Source organism: Aedes albopictus, chromosome 1 (assembly GCF_035046485.1).
Source record: "Aedes albopictus strain Foshan chromosome 1, AalbF5, whole genome shotgun sequence".
NCBI classification, from domain to species: Eukaryota; Metazoa; Arthropoda; class Insecta; order Diptera; family Culicidae; genus Aedes; species Aedes albopictus.
Window position 1 is genome coordinate 188,462,461 of NC_085136.1, and position 20,918 is coordinate 188,483,378.

General features: G+C 42.2%; 1 protein-coding gene, 2 long non-coding RNA genes and 1 pseudogene across 3 annotated transcripts; 3 read left to right on the forward strand and 1 right to left on the reverse strand.

The window, feature by feature from the left end:
- Positions 1-243: 243 nt before the first annotated feature.
- Positions 244-1,355, reverse strand: LOC109423139 (peroxynitrite isomerase THAP4). The gene is made up of 3 exons (XM_019698065.4): positions 1,280-1,355; positions 708-1,221; positions 244-550 (listed from the first exon to the last, which is right to left on the reverse strand). The coding sequence occupies exons 1-3, from the start codon at positions 1,281-1,283 to the stop codon at positions 547-549; spliced, it is 522 nt and encodes a 173-aa protein (XP_019553610.1). The 5' UTR covers positions 1,284-1,355; the 3' UTR covers positions 244-546.
- A 182-nt stretch (positions 1,356-1,537) lies between these two features.
- Positions 1,538-4,792, forward strand: LOC134285392 (uncharacterized). The gene is made up of 3 exons (XR_009996338.1): positions 1,538-2,603; positions 2,662-2,740; positions 2,806-4,792. It is a non-coding gene; the product is annotated as an uncharacterized LOC134285392 (long non-coding RNA).
- Positions 4,793-4,795: 3 nt separating this feature from the next.
- Positions 4,796-5,952, forward strand: LOC134285391 (uncharacterized). Its single transcript, XR_009996337.1, has 2 exons — positions 4,796-5,229; positions 5,307-5,952. It is a non-coding gene; the product is annotated as an uncharacterized LOC134285391 (long non-coding RNA).
- Positions 5,953-14,648: 8,696 nt separating this feature from the next.
- LOC109402391 (uncharacterized) lies at positions 14,649-17,816 on the forward strand (annotated as a pseudogene).
- Positions 17,817-20,918: the final 3,102 nt, after the last annotated feature.

Genomic DNA, 20,918 nt, shown 5'->3' on the forward strand with positions numbered 1-20,918 from the left:
CCTAGGAGTCAACATTAATTAAAGCTAACTATTTTTTGGTTCTCATATTTCCTGTATAGATTACAAGAAAACAGCATGCGATCGCGAGAGGACCCGAATGCGTGACATGAATCGTGCTTTCGATTTACTTCGCTCGAAACTCCCACACACAAAACCTTCCGGAAAAAAGTATTCCAAAATAGAGTGCTTAAGGTTGGTATCGCGAACTTATAAGACATGGAAGTCATCAAAATTGACACAAACTTCTACAATATCCCAATAATGGCTTTATGATTTTCAGACTTGCTATTCAATATATTCAGCATCTGCGAAGGGAACTCCAGTACTCGACAACTCCCCCGCCATCCCATGCTATGGACTACTGCTACGATATGCCTTCCTATAACCCACCCCCTGCGGCTCCTCAGCCTGCCGCATCAACAGCTTACCTTAGCTTAGATTCGAACAATAACGCCCTTCATCACATTCCTGCTCACAATACGCAGTGGTACATCACGAGCAACTCCGAAGGCTACAGCTACTACTATCTACCGTGATATGAGTGGATCATCTATGGAAAAATATAAACAAAAATTAGTTTGTGTCCATTGCATTTCACATTAGAGAAAGGATCCATGGCATTTTAAGAATGATGTTTGTAACGTAAGGTTGCCATTGGTTTTGTGATCAGTTTTTGAAGCGCACTGTTATATAGTTCATCAACTTACAGCTCTTTTCTCTTATAAACGGCCACCAGATGGTTGGTCATCGGAGTGGTGTCCGTTTCCATGTCGGTACGTATTTCCAGGGTGCCGTCTTCATTCAATTTGTACATCTTTTTAAGGACCTTCACCGACGGATCCTTAGCGAAGGACATCCGACTAATAGACCGGGATTCGAGCTCGAGCCTCCCTTCCGAGGCTGTTCCTTCCTCTAGTACCGCCAGGCCAAAGTTGTGCGAGATCATAAAAGCCAGCTGATTGGTGCCGGGTTTAATCCGCAAAAACCCGCTCTCCAAGTGCATCGGAGCTCCCGTCGTAGGATTGCGCGACCGGGCCTCATAGTTCAGCAGTGGTTGACCAACGGATTCAAATTTGAGCACCTCAGAGTATACAAAGTCCTTGATGGTTGGAAAGTGACCCTTGGCACTTACCGTTTCCCAGGTTCCGACAAGCCACTGGATTGGTTTCAGCGCTTCGTGAATTTTAGCCATTACTATGCAAGCGGCAACGGTTTGAACAGCTGAAATCGGTGGACATGATTCACATTTATTCGTTCTACAATTTTATTTATGAATTACACATTATTATACTACCTAAATAGAGCAAATTATATAAAGAACCTTTTGTAAATATATTTCGTTGTTTGTTTTTATTAAATTTGCCGAACTCCGACACCCGCAGCTGGAAATACACTGAACCAAAAATCTTCCTTATTTACTATCCGGAGTGATTCGCGAAAGTGGCGTAACTGTTTTGAATTTAAATAAGGGCGAAAGAAACATAATCGATTTCTTTTCATTGACTCTTTCTTCTTCAAATTATGGTTCACTGCACGAATTTATGTTGCCCTGCTTACTCTCACCGAAAATTTGAAGTTTGAGCGGTGCCGCACGCAGCAAAAAGAGGCTTGTTTAAAACAATAAAACGCATGGTTGATTTTCAAACTGAGCAATTGCTTATTCCAAAGTTATCCCAAGTAACCAAAAGTTCCGCTTCCCATGACAAAATACACTTTCAAGTTCCGCGAAGTTCAGATAAAGTTCCAAATGGAACTTTCTGGCTGCTTAAGAGGCTAACGATGAGCCTTGCTGGAACTTGGGCCACAAGTTCCGACTATTAAATATTTTAATGAGCAACCTCGAACGAGCTGCTTAGCTTCAAAAGTACCCTTTTATCTGAACTTTTGGTTACTTGGGATATTTCTTTGTTCTTGCTTAGAGTTTATCGATCAAAACAATCAATTCCCTTCATTCCATATAACGATGAAAACTTCATTTGTTTCAACAAAATGGGGACCATAAACATGGCCCGGATGCACTCACACATCTTTAAAATTCTTACCCCAACATCGCCACAACGAAGAAAGTGTTGCAAATCCATCATTCCATCTTCCAAGTGCAGTTTTGGCCGTGATGGATAACGCGCAGGTACTCAAGACAGCATCCTCAAAAAGTTGGTCGGTTTCGCTTTTTTGCCTTTTTTATTCGTTCTCGCTTCCATCCGCTTGCCGAGTGTCTAAAAATAGATTTCCGAGCTGTCGCAGGAGCTGCCGTCACCAACACAATCACATTGCGGTTTTGTTAGTACCAAAAGTGCAGTCGTTTAAAACTGTTGCGGAACCACTGGACGTGAGACGAAGTGAGTTCAGTACCGCCCTGGATGAGTCAACGATGTCAGGCGGTATGACAAGACCGATCTGTCATAGGTAGCATAAACCCATCGTGGTGATGGACGTGTCAATGCTATTGTGAACAAGATTTGAGGAAGACGTGCAATTAGATAAATTTGATCCTAAACTAGTTTGCTATCAGATTGTTATATTTGAAATTAAATCCTAAACATTGAATTCTTATAACTATACGGGTATAAAAGTGCTTTAAAACTTAGCCTACAATAAATAAGGTAAAACTTAATCTATTAATTGATGAATAATGGGACATAACCTACCACAAAATTACAGATACCCGCTAATAGTACGGACACAGTCGTTGTTCGGGAGAAATTCTTTATTCTTAATTAGCTAATCAGGATTGTAAAAAGTGAGTAAATGTTGGTATGGATATGAATGAATATATTATGTAACACACAATCAATAATAATTTAGGACGTAAACTACATAAATACCGTCATGCAGGGTTAGTTTGGATAGGACAGAAAACGAAAGGAACGAATATGTAAGTAACAAACAAACAAATATTGAAACATGAAATTACTAAAATTTACAAAATATATTTCAGCTTTGAAGCTGCTGAAAGCTATCACGATCGTTTCTTCTCCCTATCCGAACAAAAACAATCTGTCATTTTATGTTGAAACTACCAAATCTCAGTTTGTTCTAACAAACTGTCAAAAATTTCGTCAAATGAAAATATTTGTATTATCAAACAATGGATAAAGTTCAGTTTAAACTAGAAATCAATTTGTCGCTATAGCAAACTAAAAAATCGGTTGATTTGAACTAGAATTTAATTGTGTTTACAATTATTTTTTCTGCGTGTAAGAGTAAGCAGCATGTCGAGTTCACTCCAGATTACGTGCACTTTTCGATGCTGCAGAAATTCCGATTACCTCCCTCAAGTAACGAACAGCGATTAATTATCCACTCCACTCTCCGATGTGGTTGCACTTCTACTGCCCGAGCTAGCCTTTGCTGCGGCTGCGGCACCTAACTACCTCTCTCGTTTTCCATGTTTATTATCCCTCCTCTTCTAAAGGCTTTTTTCCATAGTGTTTATATACTCTATACACAGGCCAGAATATATTCGTGCAGTGGACCATAGTGACAAGATGCAAGTTCGAATAAACTTTTTTACACTTTGATGCAATATCACAGACAAACAGATATACCACTCAAATTGCAATCGTCGTCGATTTAGAGCCGAGGCACACGGCTCATGTGCTAGTGAGATGCCAAACGATGATTTTGAAACAAATTTCTTATAAGTAGTATCACAGACAAACAACGATTTTCATGGAAATCCATCGCCCAGTTCACACTACCTGGTGGAAAAGCTGCACAAATCACTGTGTTGTGCAATATCGTCAACAGAAGGCGCCAGTGTGAAAGCCACAACTATGAAAATTTAAAATGATCGTTAAAAGCGTGGTCGACAGAAATTTCGCAAGTGTTACGTCTGTTTGTCTGTGGTAGTATGTCTGTTTGTCTGTGGCAAGATTGCATCGCAACTTAGCGTTTTATAGCCATAAAGTGCAACCATAGTTGCATCTTGTCAGTTTAATTCAGGGGATCCGCAAGCGGCAAGGTAGGCCTAATGCTCATTTTTTTGCGAGTGTGTTAGTGTCGACTGGCAACGCGACCTGGAGCCTGCGGTTGAATCCTACTTGGAAATCGGAAGGCCCGCTCGATGCATGTTAGGTAGGCGTATTTTGTTCGAGTATGACGTGCCTACACCCTCCCACACACTAAGATCAGCTCGGTATTTTTCCCATCTTTTTACTGAGTTCTCAACATCAGATTTAACTCGGTACGCTCGGTTGTTTCTTTTGCGGATATCCTATAAATGAGTTACCGAGCTCAGATGATAAACTGTCAAAAGTTACTGATGCACGGTAAAAATCGTAACTGGTGAACGGTAAATACGATTACCGAGTGTACCGAGATAAATCTGCTGTTGAAAACTCAGTAAAAAGATGGAAAAAATACAGAACTCAGTGAAAAAATTACTGAGCTGGAACATCTGAATCTTAGTGTGCAGGTTTAATTTGAGGAAGAGAGAGTCGATGAAGAGTTAGGCCCAAATGAAAAATCAGTGTTGATTTATCAGGATTGAGTATAGGGCACTACATTGTTTTGATTTGGTATGGGATTTTGACGTTTCTTGGCCTTGTTGTTTACAGAATTTCTGTAAGAGTGAAAAAGAAGGAGAGAACTTCGTGCAGTGCCCTATAAAGCCTTCAGTGCACTCAGGAAAATTGCCTCATACTTAATAGTAATACGTAATACACTCAGAATAAATAACACATTAAATTTAAAAGTTCTGCACTTAGATTGTGACCAATTGCTTTTTCACTTGAAAAATGTGTGCAGCGCTATCAAGAGCGCTATCAATTTTTTGTCGATTCAATCATGATAGAATAGACCATTCCCGTCTGACCTAACCCAATTTTTTGATATTTTTTTTCGAAAGACAATCGGTTTTCATGATCATTGCCGCTTTTGAAAATTTTTTATATGTATTCCTGATTTTCGTACAATTTTATGAAAATTCGAAAAATCTCTCCAATTTGAAATTAAAATCACCGTGCGAAGTAGTGTGTCAGCTGGCCCTGGTGTGGAGAATATGATTTCAATCGTGCTTCCTAATTCCTACCCTGTCGTCGTTCTGGCATGTTTACATTTCGATCTGTCAAACCCGCATCGCCTCACCTCCGCCGGCTGATTGGAAAGAAGCGAAAGAATATCGTCCACTATTTCGATTTTGTCGGAACCGTGGCCACGGGACCGACGGGAACAGAACGACGCTCGTGCTCGGTTCGGAATGAGCGAGTTGAATCATTAATATGAAAGGTAATTTTATCTATATCATTCGTATTTGCTCTATTTGTAAAACTATTACTAAAAACAGCAAAAACTTTTTATTACAGCGATTAAAACAAGCAACACCAGGAGCGTAACCCAGTGCGATGCTGCTAGACTTGGACAAGCTGAAGCTGGGGGGTTGCATTGTTTTCCGGAGGTTACAATCGGGATCAGAACTGTTTTGGAGGTAATAGGATGTTCCAGAAGCCTTTGAAAACCGATATAGGGGTCCTCCATCCAATGGAATGTGACCGAATCGGTTCAGCAATCCAGAACGGAACAAATACGGAGGACCTGGTGGATACCGAAGTGAAAACAGTTGGAACAAGAGCACAGGCGGCTACCAGGCGAATCTTTCGCATTAGCCACAGAACTCCACAGCAGCAGTTGTACGAATCTCACCAGCAGATGCGATTTCATTCGAAGACCATGTACCAGAATCCAAACCAGTACATACGAAGATTTGGAACGGCTAATCCGTACCCAGCACAATTGACAGCTGCAGCTGCTGGTGGTGAATAAACCATTCCGAAGGCTGGATTCACCCGATACGATCCGCTGGCCGGCGTACAGGGAGCACATTAATTCCGTCGTATAAAATTCCAGCAATACAACAAATTGCTAAGCATTAGAATTTAATATGTACCACCTGTGAACGCATAAAATATATTACTTGCTTTCGTGATTAAATGAAATTTAATAACTTCCTGATTATTCTCGGTCTACTTAACTATTTGCACGCCCTTGTTTCGTGTCAATTCGTTAATTGTATGCATCGTGCGTCACCAAACAACTTCAGAGGACTTGGTGAACCTTCTCAAGTACAAGTTCTGATTGTATCTGCGTATCATACGTCACCAAACAACTTCAGAGGACTTGGTGAACCTTCTCAAGTACAAGTTCTGATTATATCTGCGTATCGTACGTCACCAAACAACTTCAGAGGACTTGGTGAACCTTCTCAAGTACAAGTTCTGATTATATCTGCGTATCGTGCGTCACCAAACAACTTCAGAGGACTTGGTGAACATTCTCAACTACAAGTTCTGATTGTATCTGCGTATCGTGCGTCACCAAACAACCTCAGAGGACTTGGTGAACCTTCTCAACTACAAGTTCTGATTGTATCTGCGTATTGTGCGTCACCAAACAAGAGGACTTGCTGAACCTTCTCAAGTACAAGTTCTGATTATATCTGCGTATCGTACGTCACCAAACAACTTCAGAGGACTTGGTGAACCTTATCAAGTACAAGTTCTGATTGTATCTGCGTATCATACGTCACCAAACAACTTCAGAGGACTTGGTGAACCTTCTCAAGTACAAGTTCTGATTATATCTGCGTATCGTGCGTCACCAAACAACTTCAGAGGACTTGGTGAACATTCTCAACTACAAGTTCTGATTGTATCTGCGTATCGTGCGTCACCAAACAACCTCAGAGGACTTGGTGAACCTTCTCAACTACAAGTTCTGATTGTATCTGCGTATTGTGCGTCACCAAACAAGAGGACTTGCTGAACCTTCTCAAGTACAAGTTCTGATTATATCTGCGTATCGTACGTCACCAAACAACTTCAGAGGACTTGGTGAACCTTATCAAGTACAAGTTCTGATTGTATCTGCGTATCATACGTCACCAAACAACTTCAGAGGACTTGGTGAACCTTCTCAACTACAAGTTCTGATTGTATCTGAGTATTGTGCGTCACCAAACAAGAGGACTTGCTGAACCTTCTCAAGTACAAGTTCTGATTATATCTGCGTATCGTACGTCACCAAACAACTTCAGAGGACTTGGTGAACCTTATCAAGTACAAGTTCTGATTGTATCTGCGTATCATACGTCACCAAACAACTTCAGAGGACTTGGTGAACCTTCTCAAGTACAAGTTCTGATTATATCTGCGTATCGTGCGTCACCAAACAACTTCAGAGGACTTGGTGAACATTCTCAACTACAAGTTCTGATTGTATCTGCGTATCGTGCGTCACCAAACAACCTCAGAGGACTTGGTGAACCTTCTCAACTACAAGTTCTGATTGTATCTGCGTATTGTGCGTCACCAAACAAGAGGACTTGCTGAACCTTCTCAAGTACAAGTTCTGATTATATCTGCGTATCGTACGTCACCAAACAACTTCAGAGGACTTGTGTAGGGTTTGTACTGGCATGCACTCTCTATGTTTACATTGAGTGTGTAGATGATGCGAATTGAGCAGTTACGAATAAGCGTGTAGAGTGACAGTTGCGATAAAGTGGAGCGTCGGCGGACGACGGACAGTGTGGAAAAGTCTGGTGAATCCGAACGACCGGAGAAAGCTTCTGAACTGGAGAGCTGGAGTTTGCCGTTGCGAGAGCTGCTTCCGGAAGTGGACCCTACAATTGGCGACGAGGATGGGATGGAAGGCTTCGTTACGGTGAGTGTTTTTTGGCCCTTTGAACGTGTTTGTTTTCAGATGGATTGCTGGCAGATTGGTTGGTGTTGTGATGATGGGGGGAGAAACGGTACAACAATTCGGCAGGTGTTAATGGATAATTTTGGACAGCTCAGTGAGAGAGCGTGCTTGTATGATATTTCAGTGGAGAATTGCGAATGCGCGTGGTACAATCGGTATTTATCTGAACATTTTTTTTTTCAACCGTGGCGGGTTGCCGGTTGAAGAAAATTTTAACCGTGGCGGGTGCCGGTTAAAAAAAAACACATGAGACCGTGGCGGGTGCCGGTCGAAGCAAATTTAACTGTTGCGGGTGCCAGTTAAAAAGAACAAAAAGACCGTGGCGGGTGCCGGTCGAAGGAAATTCAACCGTTGCGGGTGCCGGTTATAATCGAGGCCGTGGCGGGTTGCCGGTCGAAAGGAACATTTGGTCGTTGCGGGTTGCCGATCAAAGAGAATAATTAACCTTGAAAGTCCCTGCAAGGGTGCTTGAGAGCAAGGTAGTGATTCCATGGCTTGGGGGCGTCCGGAAAAGGATCCGTAAATTCCTGAAATCAGGTGACATCGAGGTGTTGTGTTGTCATGACTTAAGGGTACGTTGAATACACAATAGTAGTTGGTAGTGGTTTTGGCAGTTCCTGTAACCACAACATGGTAACATTTCCATGGCTGAGGGGCGCATGGAAATAAAGTAATTTACTTTTGAAGCTCCTTCCTTCAGGTAGGGTGCTTGAGAATTGGGAAGTGATTCCATTACATCTTGAAGAAAACCAGGGTATATTAGTGGATCCATTGATTGGGAACAGTGTGATGATTGGCTGGATGATGGAGAGGCGATGCCTTGCATGTTGTGTTTGAAGGCAGTGTAGTGTTTCCATGGTTTGAGGATGCCTCTAGGAAGATTGGTCTGACTTAGAGATTCCAAGTTGCACTTGAGACTTCGAGAGCACTAGAAGTAAATCGTATTATCGCCTGATAGTTCTTGCGAGAGACGTGCGGGAGTGAGCCATTGTATTCCATGGTTTGAAAGTACTTGTAATGGGTAATACATGTATATAATGGATCACTAAAATAACTAAAATGGCCGCTATGAAGCGAACAGAAAGTGCCACTGTAGCCTTGTGTGTTTGACGTAACTCCACTGCTGTCACAATGTGTTAATGCCCATATACGCTGGCGCCTTTGTTTACATGGGGTGACTACTAGAAAAGTTTGCTTCATTGATCCACTGATTCTGTCTTGGTAGAGGAGAACAGGGTTTTCGTAGTTCGATGGATTTGATGCAACAGTTGTCACAATTACACCAAGCGAACGTGTGATGTTTGATGGTTTGTGCATGGAGTGGAAGGGAAAGCGAGACATGTTTTGTTTACTGACCCGGATGCTGAATTCAAGAATGGATTGTTGATTATACTAAGGGTTGCTGAAACTTGGTTGTTGAAGGTTGGCTAGCTATCTGTACGCGGATGGTTGGGATTGGAATGAGAAAATTTGGCTGGACTTTGTGCGTCATTGAATTGCGTATTTGAGAAGTTGGCTGAAAAATAAAGTACAGTAGACGTTCGCTCGGTGCAAACGCTTTAACCAAGGCTTTAACTGCAAGTCTGCTAAGTGCAACAATGTTGCAGTTTCTGCACCGCTATCCGTCAAAATGAAATGTCAACAGCGATGCGATGCTTTTTTTTGCATGCAATTTTGTTGCAATGCGATGTTTTTCGTCTGCAGCAACTAACAGCTATGTGACGTCTGTCAGTTGTTGCATTTATCGAATTTCATTCGGTAAGTGAAACGTAAACATGTTGTAGTTATCGATCGTCCACTGTATCTAGTGTTGAAAGGAGTTGACGTCTATGATTAATAAATTTTACACCGTTCACCGAAGGGGTCAGCAATATTATGAAAAGCAGTGTGTAGTTCGAATGAAGGATAAGTTCGGAGAGTGACACACGTGGCTCCTATCAAATGAGTATAATGCACAGTTTTCTGTCTGTGACTAAGAAGAGAAAATAGTGACTTCAAGGTTCGGGTTCATTGTGGATGGCCAAGATGTGTTGTGCCATGAAAGCTGGAATTTTTGAGAGGTAAACAAATCCTTAAGGTATGTTTTTGTTTGGATTTGTGGGAACTCACATCGACCCGGAAACCTCTGCACCAATGGGAAAAGTCAGCTGGTTGAAGAATTAAAACATTTGGAGTGTTAAAACAGGCATTGCCCTATGAATTTAGGCATTTTGTCTTAATTTGTCTAGTTTCTCTCATATACATTATTTATATTCATTCATTCACTTGCTTGACGTTTTGGTGCAGTGCGGCTTATAGAATTCTATTGAACTTTGACTTCAAATTATTTCCTTGTCATGGAAAAGTGAACATCATGTAAAAATATTGACAAAGCTATTGACTGTTGTTCATTGGTAAAAAGTTAGATTTAGAATTGGAAAAGGTTTGAAAAGCCAAGGGGATGTTATTCGAAAATAGTTGAGCCACGTCACAGCACGTTGATGTTGGGCAGCATGTGGGCCGGCATGCAAAGATGCAAGAAGGTTGATGGTAGCTGCTGAACACAGAGTCTTGTTTTGTGGATTGTTCTGATAATTTGTGTGACGGGGTTTGATAATTAAGGAGGGGAAGGTTATGGATAACTGTTTCTGGTTTCGCGGATGTGTTTTCGTATTTGACAGATGTTGGATCTCCAGTTCAGTGGTGCTTGGGCTGAAGCATACTTCGGGCTAAATTGAAATTTAGCGTCTAAGCCGCAAGCCGCAGTTTGAGCAACACTGGTCTAATGGATAGGGCTTGAAATTTCTAACCCAGAGAAGCTGAGTTGCCCGAGCAGAAACAAATAACTGACACATAACTGCAGCATACCAAAGTCAGGTACCATACCAAGACAAGGTATTCGTCGGTTATCCTGACGTGGAAAATAACTTATTTAGGTACTGTGTTGGTATTGATATAATACCTCAACGAGTTATTGGTTTGGTGTTGAGGACTGCTTGAGGTATTATTCAATTATGGAAAAATCACTGTTTGTATGGAAAAAAAAATCGCCGATTATTATTTAGGTATTGCCATACCTGATGTCATTATTTTCGTGTTATGCACAGAATACACACCAGTTATTAATTTAGGTATTTTACCTCTTAAACAGGGCTTATGTATACCTCATTCAGGTTGTAGGTATTCGGTTTTCCATACCTAAGTTTGGTATTCTTCAGCTATTTTCTCCTGCTCGGGTGGATTCCCGTCTCGATCGTAAGGTATTCGAGATTTCCTGGATGTGATATATCAATGAGTTTTCCACAATGTGCAAGTTCGTCCTCGGGAAGGTCCTTGATGTTAGATTGCTTATGGAATGTTGCTACTGGGCAGGCAAAAGTCCAGCGGAGGCATTGTGGATTGTTGTTTTCAAGTATTGAGCGTAAATGATGGGTGCTGAGTGATAATAAGGCTGGTATTGCATTTCAGAGCATGGGTTAAATTTGCTGAATTCAAGGGAGCCTGTAGTTTTAGTGTTACATAAAGAGAGATTGTTTAGATGTCAGGTACATAACATTTTTTTAAAGAAAGATGGGGGTGTAGGGTTTGTACTGGCATGCACTCTCTATGTTTACATTGAGTGTGTAGATGATGCGAATTGAGCAGTTACGAATAAGCGTGTAGAGTGACAGTTGCGATAAAGTGGAGCGTCGGCGGACGACGGACAGTGTGGAAAAGTCTGGTGAATCCGAACGACCGGAGAAAGCTTCTGAACTGGAGAGCTGGAGTTTGCCGTTGCGAGAGCTGCTTCCGGAAGTGGACCCTACAACTTGGTGAACCTTCTCAACTACAAGTTCTGATTGTATCTGAGTATTGTGCGTCACCAAACAAGAGGACTTGCTGAACCTTCTCAAGTACAAGTTCTGATTATATCTGCGTATCGTACGTCACCAAACAACTTCAGAGGACTTGGTGAACCTTATCAAGTACAAGTTCTGATTGTATCTGCGTATCATACGTCACCAAACAACTTCAGAGGACTTGGTGAACCTTCTCAAGTACAAGTTCTGATTGTATCTGCGTATCATACGTCACCAAACAACTTCAGAGGACTTGGTGAACCTTCTCAAGTACAAGTTCTGATTATATCTGCGTATCGTGCGTCACCAAACAACTTCAGAGGACTTGGTGAACATTCTCAACTACAAGTTCTGATTGTATCTGCGTATCGTGCGTCACCAAACAACCTCAGAGGACTTGATGAACCTTCTCAACTACAAGTTCTGATTGTATCTGCGTATTGTGCGTCACCAAACAAGAGGACTTGCTGAACCTTCTCAAGCACAAGTTCTGATTATATCTGCGTATCGTACGTCACCAAACAACTTCAGAGGACTTGGTGAACCTTATCAAGTACAAGTTCTGATTGTATCTGCGTATCATACGTCACCAAACAACTTCAGAGGACTTGGTGAACCTTCTCAAGTACAAGTTTTGATTATATCTGCGTATCGTGCGTCACCAAACAACTTCAGAGGACTTGGTGAACCTTATCAAGTACAAGTTCTTATTGTATCTGTGTATCGTGCGTCACCAAACAACTTCAGAGGACTTGGTGAACCTTCTCAACTACAAGTTCTGATTGTATCTGCGTATCGTGCGTCACCAAACAACCTCAGAAAACTTGGTGAACCTTCTCAACTACAAGTTCTGATTGTATCTGCGTATTGTGCGTCACCAAACAAGAGGACTTGCTGAACCTTCTCAAGTACAAGTTCTGATTATATCTGCGTATCGTACGTCACCAAACAACTTCAGAGGACTTGGTGAACCTTATCAAGTACAAGTTCTGATTGTGTCTGCGTATCATACGTCACCAAACAACTTCAGAGGACTTGGTGAACCTTCTCAAGTACAAGTTCTGATTGTATCTGCGTATCATACGTCACCAAACAACTTCAGAGCACTTGGTGAACCTTCTCAAGTACAAGTTCTTATTGTATCTGTGTATCGTGCGTCACCAAACAACTTCAGAGGACTTGGTGAACCTTCTCAATTACAAGTTCTGATTGTATCTGCGTATCGTGCGTCACCAAACAACCTCAGAGGACTTGGTGAACCTTCTCAACTACAAGTTCTGATTGTATCTGCGTATTGTGCGTCACCAAACAAGAGGACTTGCTGAACCTTCTCAAGTACAAGTTCTGATTATATCTGCGTATCGTACGTCACCAAACAACTTCAGAGGACTTGGTGAACCTTATCAAGTACAAGTTCTGATTGTATCTGCGTATCATACGTCACCAAACAACTTCAGAGGACTTGGTGAACCTTCTCAAGTACAAGTTCTGATTGTATCTGTGTATCGTGCGTCACCAAACAACTTCAGAGGACTTGGTGAACCTTCTCAACTACAAGTTCTGATTGTATCTGCGTATCGTGCGTCACCAAACAACCTCAGAGGACTTGGTGAACCTTCTCAACTACAAGTTCTGATTGTATCTGCGTGTTGTGCGTCACCAAACAAGAGGACTTGCTGAACCTTCTCAAGTACAAGTTCTGATTATATCTGCGTATCGTACGTCACCAAACAACTTCAGAGGACTTGGTGAACCTTATCAAGTACAAGTCCTGATTGTATCTGCGTATCATACGTCACCAAACAACTTCAGAGGACTTGGTGAACCTTCTCAAGTACAAGTTCTGATTGTATCTGCGTATCATACGTCACCAAACAACTTCAGAGGACTTGGTGAACCTTCTCAAGTACAAGTTCTGATTATCACCCTCATTCTTGTTTTCGATCGAATCCACTTTCGAACGAAAATCGTCCGCATTCCCGTTTACGCCAGCAAAATCAAATGGGCTACGGATTCGAACGAACGAAATACGTTCGAAAGCGGATACGCCCGTAAACAAGAATGAGGGTGTATATCTGCGTATCGTGCGTCACCAAACAACTTCAGAGGACTTGGTGAACATTCTCAACTACGAGTTCTGATTGTATCTGCGTATTGTGCGTCACCAAACAACTTCAGAGGACTTGTTGAACCTTCTCTAGTACAAGTTTTGATTATATCTGCGTATCGTGCGTCACCAAACAACTTCAGAGGACTTGGTGAACCTTATCAAGTACAAGTCCTTATTGTATCTGTGTATCGTTCGTCACCAAACAACTTCAGAGGACTTGGTGAACATTCTCAACTACAAGTTCTGATTGTATCTGCGTATTGTGCGTCACCAAACAACTTCAGAGGTCTTGGTGAACCTTCTCAAGTACAAGTTCTGATTGTATCTGCGTATTGTGCGTCACCAAACAACTTCAGAGGACTTGGTGAACCTTCTCAAGTACAAGTTCTTATTGTATCTGTGTATCGTGCGTCACCAAACAACTTCAGAGGACTTGGTGAACCTTCTCAACTACAAGTTCTGATTATATCTGCGTATCGTGCGTCACCAAACAACTTCAGAGGACTTGGTGAACCTTATCAAGTACAAGTTCTGATTGTATCTGCGTATCATACGTCACCAAACAACTTCAGAGGACTTGGTGAACCTTCTCAAGTACAAGTTCTGATTATATCTGCGTATCGTGCGTCACCAAACAACTTCAGAGGACTTGGTGAACCTTCTCAACTACAAGTTCTGATTATATCTGCGTATCGTGCGTCACCAAACAACTTCAGAGGACTTGGTGAACCTTATCAAGTACAAGTTCTGATTGTATCTGCGTATCATACGTCACCAAACAACTTCAGAGGACTTGGTGAACCTTCTCAAGTACAAGTTCTGATTATATCTGCGTATCGTATGTCACCAAACAACTTCAGAGGACTTGGTGAACCTTCTCAAGTACAAGTTCTTATTGTATCTGTGTATCGTGCGTCACCAAACAACTTCAGAGGACTTGGTAAACATTCTCAACTACAAGTTCTGATTGTATCTGCGTATTGTGCGTCACCAAACAACTTCAGAGGTCTTGGTGAACCTTCTCAAGTACAAGTTCTTATTGTATCTGTGTATCGTGCGTCACCAAACAACTTCAGAGGACTTGGTGAACCTTCTCAAGTACAAGTTTTGATTATATCTGCGTATCGTGCGTCACCAAACAACTTCAGAGGACTTGATGAACCTTCTCAACTACAAGTTCTGATTGTATCTGCGTATTGTACGTCACCAAACAACTTCAGAGGACTTGGTGATCCTTCCTAACTACAAGTTTTCATTATCAGGAAGAATAACTTCAACGAAAATTGATCTTCATAGGCAGTTGAAACAAATTACAAAAACATACTTACTTGTTTCCTTGTCACTTCGTAAACTTCGAAGGCTCGATCCGTCAGTTATTCTAATTATTAACCAGAATAAGCCCACTAGAGCAATGAAGGCGACTGTGCATTTACCCGTCTTATTCAGAGACACCAGAGCCCCAGGTGTAAATTCGGATGTTTTAAAGTAGGGTGGGGCGGAGCAAGATGGGTCACCTAAAGATGGATCATCATAACTTTGTAAATACAATTCATGCTGGTTTATATTCGTCCTCTACTCTTCAACACATTAGTTAGCTATGCTAAAAGCCGATAAAAGGTTCATGAAATACAAAACATGCTTTTGAACAAGCTATTTTATTTAAAAAGTGACCGATTTAGCGCCGAGAAAAAAGTGCGGGGCAAGATGGGTCACCTTTTAGGTAATTCCCAGAGTAATTCCAATTTTCTCAACAAAAAATGGCAATTATACGATTTTTTTTCTGTATTCATATATGCTCCATATCCATATTTACTGACTGAATAAACAAGAACTACTAGTAAACATTTTAATAATTTATTTGGAAAATAAAAAACTTTACGATTTGAGTGGTCGTAAAACGACTTGAAAATCGATGTTTTCACAAAAAAAATATCATAAATTTATGATATAATTTTAGGCGCTCATTCTTTTTGGTTGAAGTGAGTTCTTAGATAGTCTTGTAATACAAAATAAATCATTTTTAAATGCTCCAAAAATACGCTCAAAATTTAAGGTGACCCATGTTGCCACGCGGTCATTATATGGAGATTATATGTAATGTATCGCATAAGTAAAATGGCCAAAAACCATTTTATTTTTTATGTCCAATGAGTGTATATTTTTTTCAATAAAACCCTTAACTTTTGTAGATGACATACATACATAGCATACATTGTATGCTGGTCACCTAACAAAATTATCAACATATTCAAAACATAAGTAATGCGCTCGAAAATGGCACTAACCTATCTTGCCCCGTGACCCATCTTGCCCCGCCCCGCCCTATCCACAGAAACTTCCCACCCCTAACAATAGTATTTATTAACACAGGCGAAAATAATACAAATTAAATTTAACAATACGACTTAACTCTGATTGGGTCAATAGGACACTATTGCTGGCTTGGTTTAATGTGCCCAACAGACCCAGTACCCGGACATCCAGTGACATTTTTTCGGGCAACTCACCATATCCACAGCGGTGTCAGTGGCAAAGCGTCTTGTCATGGATGAAAGGAAAAAAAAGCTGGGAAAGGAGAATGGTGAAGACGTTGAAGCCGTACAAAATGGGTTGAAAACTCTTTGTGAGAATCCCATCTTATGTTCTTCCCCGACGTATCTACGACATCGCGCACTATCGTTTCCTCTGGAGCTTCGGGTTGCCGCGTCATCTCTCTTGGTAAGTTCCTGCCGACGGATGTCGTGGAATTGCTTATGAAACCCCACAAACGCACCCAGATGTGGACGGCCAAGAGGGTGTTCTTTACGTCGACCAACATGATGCTGATGGACATCAACCGGGCATCGCAGGAAACACCGGTTATTGTAATAAATGATCCGCAGGTGGAATCGCGTCAACATACGAAGATTATCCAGAAGTTTCTGGAGTACACGAAGAACTTCCGGATGCTGTGCGTTTCGACGACTTCCGGTAAAACGATGGAGGCAAATCTGCTCAAGTCGTGGCTAATTTCCAACATCGAACTGCAGTGGGGCAATCCGCACGAGGCGCCAGAAGATTGGCTCATGAACAAGAAAGAAAATTTAATCAGCAATATCTGGACGCCGTTATGGGCCAATCGCTGACGGCACTGCTGGAGGAGTTCAAACAGGTGATGCAACCGTGCTTGCAGAAGCTGCTCGCGGCCAAGCTGATTGCAAAGTGCGACTTCGATCGAATGGCGGTGGAGAACGTCCGGATGGATAGAATTCGGTACGAGGAAGCCCTGTTGGCGGACAGGGGTTTTGCGCAAGGACCATCACGAGGCGATGCTGAGCTTTCACATGGCCGAACGACTGCTGGAGGCGTACCACATTCTGAAACGGGAGGGAAGTCTGGCGGTGCTGGAGTATTTCCATCGGGCGAACGAGTTTACAACACGCGCGGGTGGGAGTTTACAACACGCCGCATCCCAAGTTCCGAACGTTGGAGAACTTCTTGAAGGAGTTTTATCAGGTAATTTGGGAGTGACAAATTTTCTTCAACATACCTACCGTAACGGCGACGGCATCACAGCAGGATCAGCCCGGAACTAGCAATGGTCACAGCGCTAAACTGGAACCGATCTGTCCGGCATCATCGTCTCCGGTGGTGGCTAGCGGCGGCCAGAAGCGCAAGATAGTGGAAGTGTTGGCCGACGTACCGGCCACGTACGATGTCATTAACAGTCAGACCTACTATGAGGTGATCTCGCTGAAGCAACATCAGCTGGAAGTTCCTCTGGAGCTTCGGGTTGCCGCGTCGTATCTCTTGGTAACACAATCGATTCCGGTTTTCCCTCGCGGAATTCCATCTCAAAGAAATTAAGATACGTTCCGTGATCCGAGCCGGACTGTTTTCGATCTGCTTTTGGAGCGGATGGGAGCAGATCAAAACAAAGAATATCAAACGTCATAAATGACAACCAGCTGATTGAAAATTCTCCGCATCTCTCCGAGACAGCCGTAGAGGAGAACGGGGTTCATCGGGTTTTGTGGATTTTTTTTGTATAGGAGATCATAGGGCTAAAGTGCTACTTCGCAGGTTTTTCATTGTTTTTCAATAGTTAGGGGCTTCAAAACATATGGGTTCTTTGGGGAAGTTTGCTCAATAAATTATCAGAAAGCCGTAGAGCACATAAAAAATTTTGACGGGAATGGTCTATTGGGTTTTTAAATTAAGAAAAATGTATTGATTTTTTGATTTTATACGAAAGAGCACTTTTTTCTGAACCACCATGATTTTTTTCAGATTTTTAGAACTTCCTTTTGGTACCTAAAATCGATTTCGAAGAGATTTTTAAAAATCACCTTTTGACAGCTGGCCAACTGCTTGACAGCTCCGCCCAGTACAAAATGCAACGAGGGGTGATTCGACAAATCGCTCCCATACAAACTTCAAACAGATTTTTAAATAGGTTCCCGGGCACCAAAATTCATGAAAATTTGGATTTCGGCTAAGTTTTGCATGCAGATTCTGAATATGGAATTATCTCAACACCACTAAAGAAGCCAATTTAAGTGCGTCACTTTTGGTTTTTAATCGTTCAGCGCATAGTTTACATTGTAAGGAGGATCCTGATAGGGGTCCTTAAGTTCCTGGCTTTTGCGCCAGACGACAAAGTCGTCTGCCAAGACCTCCGATCAACTGTGCCCAGCTAGCTATGGTTTTGCCCAAAACAGGATCCTTCTTCTTGTATTTTCCAAAACTCTCATCAGAAACAATTCCCACGATTCTGTCCTCTATTTCCCAAATTCCCGTCCAAATAATTCCCACTATTCCGTTTCGATTCGTTCATCCAAAAGAATATCTTAGTTATTATGTTGCATAGAGAAAAGTTTAAAATTTATTCAAAGACCCGTTTAAAAATCAAAATAGAGAAAAGTCCGCTTAAATGTTTTAAAATTTCGTATTCGTTATTTTTTTTAAGAAGAAAAGACATACATTCCCCTGCTCTATATCCTGCAAGAGCTAGCTACTTACTGACTAACCATCGAGGGTTCTCCCGGAGCAATTTGCTAGCCTACGGTACCGAACTTCTCGATGGTCACTCAGTCCCTGCTCGTGACGTCACTCTCCTCTGTGTTGTGTTCTGTACGTGAGTCTTCCTACCCCTCTACTCTGTTTCTTCCCCTACTATTCACAATAAAAGGTCCCTACTCGTGTTGTGTGATGGTGTGTGTCAGCTTTTCGGTACTTACAGTTTGATGACGTTTCGATACCTAGCCGTAACCCTCTTGGGGTGCTCTCGTCACCGTGGGGACGACCGATGACGATCGACCTGGATGCTCCACGAAAGTGTGATCGTCGTAGCACTGGTTGTCGTCGGATGCTGGTGGAAGTGGATGCGGCTGGCGTCCACAACGAAGCCACTCTTCGGTAGACGAGCAACGGGAGCAACTACCCCGTGGCAAGACGACTCTAGGCGAGACGAGGAGAGGCGATGCTAGGGTTCACGATCGTCTTTGTGCTTCGGCGCCGGACGATAGTTGTGGTTGTAGCACAGGGCGCCCGCAGCGAAGCAAACTTCAGCAGACGAGACGGGTGGAGATCTCTCGTGACCAGATGGCTAGAGGTGGGATGGGTGGTGGCGAGGCGAGTCGACCCGAGGCGAGTAGAGGCGGCGCTACACACCACGATCGGAATTTTGACGATGAAGCACGTGATCTTCGTTCCTTCGGCGTCGGTGGGTGGTATTTTCCACGGATAACCTCTGTCTCCGGACGTGAGTCAGGGTGATCACACTGGCGTTGGGAAAATTTTCCCCCTTTGGATCCTCCACGATGTGGCGATCACGGGTTGGCGGGTGTGACGCACGTGGGCCGAGCACTCTTTCACGATGAACCAACGCTCTCCGAATGCACCGAGGCGGTCGGTACACCCAGGGTGATCACGCTAAAACCACTTTACCGAGCACTTTCTTCGGAGTCTGGAACTGCACGGTAATGCCCTCGTATTCGCACCTTGCCTCACTGGTCCTGGCTTCCGACTTCGTGGCCAGGAACCCCAAACGGATTCGCCACCTGGTTGTGGCTACACAAATAAAACGTCCATCAGAACCGATCACACACTTAATAATCATTTCAGCCAAATTACCTGTTCTTCACCTTATTTTCTTTTAGTTTTCTTCTGCTACGACTCACGATATACCTCGCTTCTCTTCTATAAAATCATTAACAAAAAATATTAATCACTTTTTTTCTCCATCATTTCAATTAAGTTAAGTTTACTTTTCGTTACACTTTTGTATCGCGCGACTCACGATTTTCTTGTTCAAAATCTTTAGAAACTTTTGTTTAAAAAAACTCTGGAAAAAAACATTTATTTTAAATTATTTAAGCTTTCTTTTCTTTTCAATTTTCTTCTCTTTAACACACTTTAATTTTACTTCGACTATTCTCACTGCACTTAAAACTTTTTACTATTTTCGGCTCGGTGGTCCAAATGGGAAAGACCTTCTCGATCACCCAGACCAACCAAGAAACCTCTTCTATTCCCATTCTACATTAATTTCCATAATTCAACGGATTCCTGTTTATGTCTTGAATTCGTTTTCCATACAAACAATTTTCCCGTAAGCAATCATCAGCTGTTCCGGGTTTCCTGTTGATCGCTTTTTCTCCTCCAATATCTTCTACCGATCTACCGTGTAAATCACCCACACATCTTTAAAACATTGATTCGAGCACTCCCTCATTGTTGCCTATATTCCAGGCGCAAATTGAAATATCGTTTATATTTGAAACGACCGATCCACTCGTTTCAACATTGGAAAGAATAATAAAGCTATTTACACGTGGGATTGACTTTAAAATAGAAATAAATGCCAAATTTGAATAATCAGTGATCGCGCTGGTTTTATTTGTTAAACAAATCAATGCTAAAGCCACATACAAACAGACGTAACACTCTGATAATTCCCATCGTACTTCGATTTAACGATCTTTTTCAAAATTTGATAGTTGGCCAACTACCCACCTGTGGCGCTCACATCATTTTTGTTCGAGTTTGACGTTTGCTCACTACCGCCACCTAGTTGATGGTCGGCCAAACTTAGTCATTTTAGCATTGGGCGAATGTGTTTCCGTGACTATGATTTGAATCAAAAAATGTTCGAAGTGTTACGTCTGTGCTAAAGCTATTTGGGGAAGAGCATAAAGTCAAGGGGTAGTCACTCTACACACTTCATTTGTGCCAACGTTTTTCGATGTGCCTACCAGTGTGCCCTGGTGTGCCCTAGTGTGCTGAGGTGCTGAGGCGCCGAGGCTCCA